The sequence below is a fragment of the Mesoplodon bidens genome (assembly GCF_964165515.1).
Source record: "Mesoplodon bidens genome assembly, chromosome: 5".
In the NCBI taxonomy this organism is placed as follows: Eukaryota; Metazoa; Chordata; class Mammalia; order Artiodactyla; family Ziphiidae; genus Mesoplodon; species Mesoplodon bidens.
In genome coordinates, this window is record NC_138161.1 from 12,679,015 (window position 1) to 12,686,798 (window position 7,784).

At 44.8% G+C, this 7,784-nt stretch overlaps 1 protein-coding gene across 1 annotated transcript; it reads left to right on the forward strand.

The window, feature by feature from the left end:
* The first annotated feature begins 489 nt into the window (after positions 1–489).
* On the forward strand, positions 490–1,948 carry LOC308617643 (twinfilin-1-like). The gene has a single exon (XM_081234861.1). It carries the CDS (start codon positions 519–521, stop codon positions 1,563–1,565), a length of 1,047 nt encoding a protein of 348 aa, XP_081090987.1. The 5' UTR covers positions 490–518; the 3' UTR covers positions 1,566–1,948.
* Positions 1,949–7,784: the final 5,836 nt, after the last annotated feature.

The following is a 7,784-nucleotide window of genomic DNA, read 5'->3' on the forward strand; positions in this document are numbered from 1 at the left end:
GTTAGAAGCCAACCTGACTGTTCAGCTTTTACTTTTTTTCTGGACAAATGACTAACACCGAAGCTTCTTCCAATGAATGCAAGACAAGACCACTCCAGCCCCCAATTCTTAACAAAATTAAACAGGTCAGGTCAGTCCTTCTCACTCAAAAGCTTTTGGAGGGGCTTCCCTGGTGGTGCAGTGGTTAAGAATCCACCTGCCAATACAGGGGACACGGGCTAGAGCCCTGGTCCGGGAAGATCCCACATGCCGCGGAGCAACTAAGCCCGTGCGCCACAACTACTGAGCCTGCACTCTAGAGCCCGCGAGCCACAACTATTGAGCCCGTGTGCCACAACTACTGAAGCTCACATGCTTAGAGCCCGTGCTCCGCAAGAAGAGAAGCCACCGCAATGAGAAGCCCGAGCAACCGCAAGGATGAGTAGCCCCTGCTCGCCACAACTAGAGAAAAGCCCACGCGCAGCAACGAAGACCCATCACACACTCAGCGCCGGAGCCGGGAGCCCGCGGCCGCCGCCATGTCCCATCAGACCGGCATCCAAGCAAGTGAGGATGTTAAAGATATTTTTGCCAGAGCAAGAAATGGAAAATACAGACTTCTGAAGATATCGATTGAAAATGAGAAACCTGTGGTTGGAGCGTGTAGGCAGCCTTTAGATTCCTGGGATAAGGATTATGATTCCTTTGTTTTACCCCTGTTGGAGGACAAACAACCGTGCTACGTATTATTCAGGTTAGATTCTCAGAATGCCCAGGGATATGAATGGATATTCATTGCGTGGTCTCCAGACCATTCTCATGTTCGTCAAAAAATGTTGTATGCAGCAACAAGAGCAACTCTGAAAAAGGAGTTTGGAGGTGGCCACATTAAAGATGAAGTGTTTGGAACAGTAAAGGAAGATGTGTCATTACATGGATATAAGAAATATTTGCTGTCACAGTCTTCTCCTGCCCCACTGACTGCAGCTGAAGAAGAATTACGACAGATTAAAATTAATGAGGTACAAACTGACGTGAGTGTGGACACTAAGCATCAAACACTACAAGGAGTAGCATTTCCTATCTCTCGAGAAGCTTTTCAGGCTTTGGAAAAATTGCATAACAGACAGCTCAACTATGTGCAATTGGGAATAGATATAAAAAATGAAATTTTAATTTTGGCCAACACAATAAATACAGAACTAAAAGATGTGCCAGAGAGGATTCCCAGAGATTCAGCACGTTATCATTTCTTTCTGTATAAACATTCCCATGAAGGGGACTATTTGGAGTCTATAGTTTTTATTTATTCAATGCCTGGATACACATGCAGTATAAGTATAAGAGAACGGATGCTGTATTCTAGCTGCAAGAGCCCTCTGCTAGAGATTGTAGAAAGACAACTACAAATGGATGTCATTAGAAAGATCGAGATAGACGATGGGGATGAGTTGACTGCAGAATTCCTTTATGAAGACGTACACCCCAAGCAGCAAAGTTTTGCAAAACCAAAAGGTCCTTCAGGAAAGAGAGGAATTCGAAGACTAATTAGGGGTCCAGCTGAAACTGAAGCCACTACTGATTAAAATTATTACAATACTAGTTTTTTTTAAAGTCCAGCTTTTAGTACAGGAGAACTGAAATCATTCCACGTTGATGTATAGTAGGGGAAAAAATTGTACTCTTTGAAAATCAGCACTTTTCACTTCTGTGTGTTTTTAAAATTAATGTTATAGAAGACTCATGATTTCTATTTTTGAGTTAAAGCTAGAAAAGGGTTCGACATAATGATGTTTAATTTCATCACAGTTTTCATAGAGTGATGATTCCACACTTTCACATAGTTCTTAAAATTTTATAGAGTTGGGCCAATTCCAGAAAATCTAAAGTAAGATACAATTCTTATTACTCTTCGGTGATACATCACTTTTTTTTTTTAAGGGAAAGAGAAAGACCTTAAAATATTCATTCCACTTAATGAATATGTTAAGGACCAGATTAGATTACTTTCTAAGCTGAAAACTTCATGTGCCTAGGAAAAGGTGCTCTGAAGAGCAGTGCTCACTCAGACTGTGAGATCATGTCTACAACTTTTAGAAACAGTGCTTTATTGCAGCAGTCTTTTCTATTTGACTTTTTTGTTTTTTCAATGGCATTAAAATTTCAGAAAATCAACTCACTCTGAAACATTAAGGGTACCAGATATATACTGCAGGATTTCTGATGATGTTGAAAGACACGTTGAAACTGCTTTAGTAAATGCTCTTTCTAGTGCTTTAAAAATTTTCCATTTCAAAAGTAAGTCATTTCATTATATGTAGTGTGAGACCAAATATTTATGTCCAATTGAATATTAAATTAATATCATTCAAAAGCAAACTAAAGTCAACAATATTGAAAAAGTTTTAAACATCGATTGATTTCTCTCTAAAACCATATATTTATAGGCAAATATTCAGATTTAACAAAATTATTTTAAAGTCCTAGTACTCATCAGCCTAACACAGACAAACGAATCTTGTTTCAGTTTATATCTTATTTCAAAACACAGTTAACTGTTTTCTAAAGCTTTGCATTTTCAATAACAACCTACAGAGATTTTGAGCCTCGTTTTCTTTGATACTTGAAATAGAGGGAGCTAGAAAACTTCATCGTGTTTAATCTGATAAACCTGCTGCAAGAGCCACACTTTAGGGGACTTTTCTAAACGAACTGTGGGGATCCGGGATTTAGAATTTCTTGATCCAAACTTTGTGCTGCATGAAACAAATACCAGAAATGTACATTTCATAGTATAAAATATGAAACACTCATTTGTGCACTTTATTATCTAAGGTAATATATGCACCTTTCAGAAATTCAATGTGTGTTCAACTAAAAGCATGTTAGAATAATTATGAGTTGACAGATTCTTTTTTTCTAGAATTAAGGGTATTTGTGTGGGGTTTTGTTTGTTTACAAATAATCAGACTATAATGCAAAATAATTGACAGTAATGTTGCACTTGTTGATGAAAGATAGACTTTTAAGTTTTTCCGTGGGTGCACACATAGACACACATACACACAAACTACTGCATTGAGAATTCTGGAGCTGTGCTGTTGACCATAGGCCAAGCTGCTGAAGCTGTTATTTTCGGTCAGGAAGAAAGTTAACCTGTCGTGAAGGTATAAAATAATTTAGTAGTGAATGTTTTTCTCTACCATCCATGTGCAATTATGCTCTTAAACTCTATTACACTACATGAAAGTAAGTGGACATTCCAGAATATAGATGGGATTATATTATCTTAATTATTATTAAACCAATGATTGTTGAAAATCAATGATGCATTTGTTGTAGAGTATAACTCATCGTTTATGTTTTAGGTGAGGTCATCATAACAATAGAAGGTGAATAAAGTATCCCCAGTGAGTTTATATAGCAGTGAAGAATTACATGCCTTCTGTGGACATTTTATAAGTGCGTTTTATATTGCAATAAAATTTTTTTCTCTAAAAAAAAAAAAAAAAAAAGACCCATCACAGCCAAAAATAAATAAATAAATAAATTTATTTAAAAAACAAAACAAAAAAGAAGCTTTTGGAGGCTTCCCAACGCACTTAGAATGAAATCCAAGGGCCCAAAGGCTCCACCCAATTCTGCCCTTGAGCTTTGGTGTTTTTGGATCCGGCTGCCATGTTTGAAGCCCTGCACTTGTGCCAGAGGGCCCCAGGGAGAGAGAGGCCTGGCACTCCGTGGGGTCAACCTGCCTCTCGACCCCTGGTCCTGCTGTTCCTCCATGTCCCGCCCCCCAACCCCCAAGCCCTGTGGACCTTCCTGCGACACCCAGCCTTGCCCCGCCTCAGCTCCATTGCTCTTGTAGCTTCCTCTCCTGGGATCACCTTGCCGGTGTTCACACTTTTGCCAATTTCTTCTCCCCGCTGACCCCGTAACCACGCGGTGACCATCACCCTTTTACCTGCGAGCTTCGTTTTCTTTCCTGTTCCAATTTATATTATGAATATTTTATAATGTAAATATTTTTGTTTTCAGGACTGTGCCTGGACATATAAAGTCCTGGATAAGTACTTGTTAAATGAATGAATGAATAAATGAATGGATGGATCCCAGCCATCATGTTCCTTTATCACCTTCAGACTGTTTTGCTGTATAAACAGAGATCTTGCCATACATCTTTTTATGGATACCTTTGCGAATTTTGGGAAGCTGAACATCCACAGTGGATATAGTAACTGACCCCTGTTCTCTCTCTTCTCAGTTTCCTGGGTTACCGTACAGCCTCAGACAGCCAGTGCCCATCTGCAGCCAGCCTCCGTTTATCACTGGATGCCAAATCCTGTGGTAGGTCGACTCCAGCCTGCCGTGAAGGCGGTCACACATTCCCCTTTCCTCTTCTGGACCCGTATAAGTCCCACAGAGAGGCAGGAGACTAGAGAGCCTCCCATTTCTCATTTTGGACTTCCCCCCTGGGCTGTTAGCAGGCTTAAGCAATTGCTTTCATGCTGCAAACTGCTTTTGTTCACTTTTGCGCCAGAGAGCATTTTCCATCCTTGGCTGGATGGTGCCATCCATGTGCGTCCATTGCCAGTGCTCCTGGGTGGCTGAGAATAAATCGCTAACCCTCAGGATCTTGAGAAATAATAAAATGGTGGTTTCAAGCCACTACATTTGGAGATAGTTTTTCTACCACAGTATATCATCGAAACAGCTGCAAGCCCACAAGAGTTTGTGCATAATTCTTGTCTGCATTTCCTAACTAGGAAAAATGTTTCCAGGGGCCTGACCCACCCCTGACCACATACAACGAGAAGAGCTCTCATCCCTTTGGGCAGAGGATGTGGAATGGGCCAGGTGTATCAGTATTAGGTTTACCTGCATAAGATGGAAAACACAAGATAACAGTAGCTAAAACAAGATAGATTTTTTCCTCTCTTGTAAAGGAAATCTGAGGATTGGCAATGCCAGGGCTGCTACGGTGAGTCCCTCTAGCTTTTTGCTCTACTATCTTAACATTTGGCTTCCATCCTCAAGATCACCTCCCTCTCCAGATGGCTGCTGGAGCTCCAGCCATTAGGCCTCCATTCCAAGTGGTAGGAAAAAGGAATGACAGAAGGTAAAAAAGCATACCAACTTCCTTTACATTAGCTACATCAGCATCCTTTACATTGCTTTCCCTGAAGACTGAGTTAATATCTCCACTTGGGTCTTATTAACCAGAACTTATTAATTGTGTGGCTATACTTAGCTGCAAGGAATACGGGGGAATGTAATCATATGTCTCAGCCCATTGTGACCCTTCATAAAACCAAGGTTCTGTTGCCAAAGAAGAAAAGGAGGTAATAAGTGACCAAATGAGGATGGAGTTCTGATAGAGCAGGAACTGCAGAGGAGAGGAGGCCTTCTGAGCCGAGGGAACAGAGCCTGGGGTGGCTGTGGGCTGCGATGTCCCAGACCGCTGCAGAAATTGTCTGGAACTTCTCTGCTCTCTCCTGCCCCATGTGCTCCACAAAGCCTGCTTGTGTAGCCTCCTCCTTTTCTTTTTTTGCAGTACGCGGGCCTCTCACTGTTGTGGCCTCTCCCGTTGTGGAACACAGGCTCCGGACGCACAGACTCAGTGGCCAGGGCTCACGGGCCCAGCCACTCCACGGCATGTGGGATCCTCCTGGACCGGGGCACGAACCCATGTCCCCTGCATCGGCAGGCGGACTCTCAACCACTGCGCCACCAGGGAAGCCCAGCCTCCTCTTTTCTTAACTCTGCCCCCAGGAACCTCCTACCACCCTGGTTGCCCTGAGGGAAGCAGTTGCAGCCTTTCGGGGCTCTCGCCCCTGTGGGGTCAGGCTCCCTCTTTGTCTTGGGTGCATATCTGCCTCTCAGTGGCACTCAGTGAGGGAAGGTGCCCCAGTCCTGCAGCAGCCCCTCCACTGCCGGACTTGAGTTTGACGGTATTTTTTTTGGTGACTGTTGGGCTCCTCGTGTTATATTCTGTTGTGCTTGTCTCATGGAAACCACAGGGTAAGGCCACAACCCTGGAGGAATCCCCCCTGAAGGGGGTTACTTTGCCATTCTCAGTCTTCTGGGGAAGTTGCTTCTTAGGCATGACACTAGGACCCAGAAGTGGCCTCAGACAGGCAGGCAGGAGAGCCCTCCTCCCCCATTCCCTTAGGTGTTGAGAGGTCTCAGTGGGTGGAAGGAGCTCCTGGAAGGAGAAGAAAGATGGTTTCCACCACCAGGGCGGCCAGCATGGAACCATATCATAGAACCCAAGTTGCATATGATTAACTCTATTCTGTTTATTTTCATTTTTTCTTTCTGGTGTCCTTGGGCTTCTAACATTATTTAAATGTGGTTTAAATGTTTTAAACTGGTCTCTGCTGCTGAGCGGGGATGAACAGAAGACTCATGAGTAGGGCTAAGGTGTGAACAGAGGAAGAAGATGGGGGTCTCTTCTCCTGCTTCCAGCCTCTCCTGGGGGGATGGGGAGGTGGGAGGGGAGGTCTGGGCTCTCAGTACCCAGCACCTGTCTCTGCCAAGACCATCCATCCCCCAAGCCTTGTCCACCACGACTCAAGATGCCCTTCACTCAACAAGAGTATGGAGGGCCTGCCCTGGGCTGGACGGCCCTTGGTTCTGAGTGTACAGAGAGGGACAAGGCAGGGGAGAGGAAGGCAGACAGACGCATGGGACTGAGGTGCAGCTCGGGCAGCGGGGGCAGGGAGAGCCCTCAGAGAAGCTGGCGCTGGATCTCAGTGTTCTGTTTTGTGTCTGTTTTAACGGAGCTATAGCATCTCAGGCTGTACGCGGGGGCCATCAGATTACCCTGCACCGCGAGTGTGTCACTTGATGATTATCGGTCATCCTGATAGGACAGTAGACAGAGCTCCAATTCTCTTTTGTCTAAGTGACCCAATGTCTGTTGTGACTTAATGGAATCTATCCCATGTCAAATCATCTAAGCTCTCATATGCTTCGGTGCGTATCAATGTAGTTGAACCATATATGCTGGGGCCGTTGTTTACGTCACAAAATTAAGGTCATACGAGCAACACTTCTTGCATCTTGCTTTTATTACCCTGTTAGAATCCCAGGGGCAGAGCTGGAACTCACAGACTTGAGTCCTGGGGCAGTTGGTCACCTGAAAATGTGAGGGAAATTCGGGGAGGGGCGGGTCTTCCAGCGGAGAAGACATTATTGTCAACGGCTAACCGCACACACTTAAGTAGGGAATTACCAGGGAGCTTGTTGATCCATAAAGGGGAAGCGGCAGGGCTTGGGCCCCTTGCTGTTCTGGGAGCGGAGCTGAGGGCAGAGGGCTGGAGGCTGTTGCTGGCCAGACTGTAAGTCCTTCAGGAGGCCAAGGATCGCCCCATCTTCAGGGACATGTCTGGTCGCTGATGGCCTACAGGACAGCCCACCTTCCCAGAGCCACCAGGACCATCGGTTTCCCAGCGGGACAGGGCCAGACCCCCAGGGTGGCCAGGACCGCCGAGGATATTGGTGGTCTCTGCCTAGACATGAATGGATGGAGAGAGATCAGCCAGGAGAAGAAAATCTTCCCTTCTTTGCTGTGGATTGTTTCGGGGAACCCAGGGTGTCTGAGAATGGAGATTTAATTTAAATGCCAACTTCTATTGCTAGAAAGTTCTGAGTCAGGTGGGTGGTTGGAGGTATGAGTAAACACATTTGCTGAGTGGTTGGCTCCCACCAGGCTCTGTTCTAAGCTTTTCACCCGGACAGCCTCATTTCATCCCATAGCCCTGTGAGGCTGGTGGTGTCGTTATTATGATTCCTTCTTCCTCGGG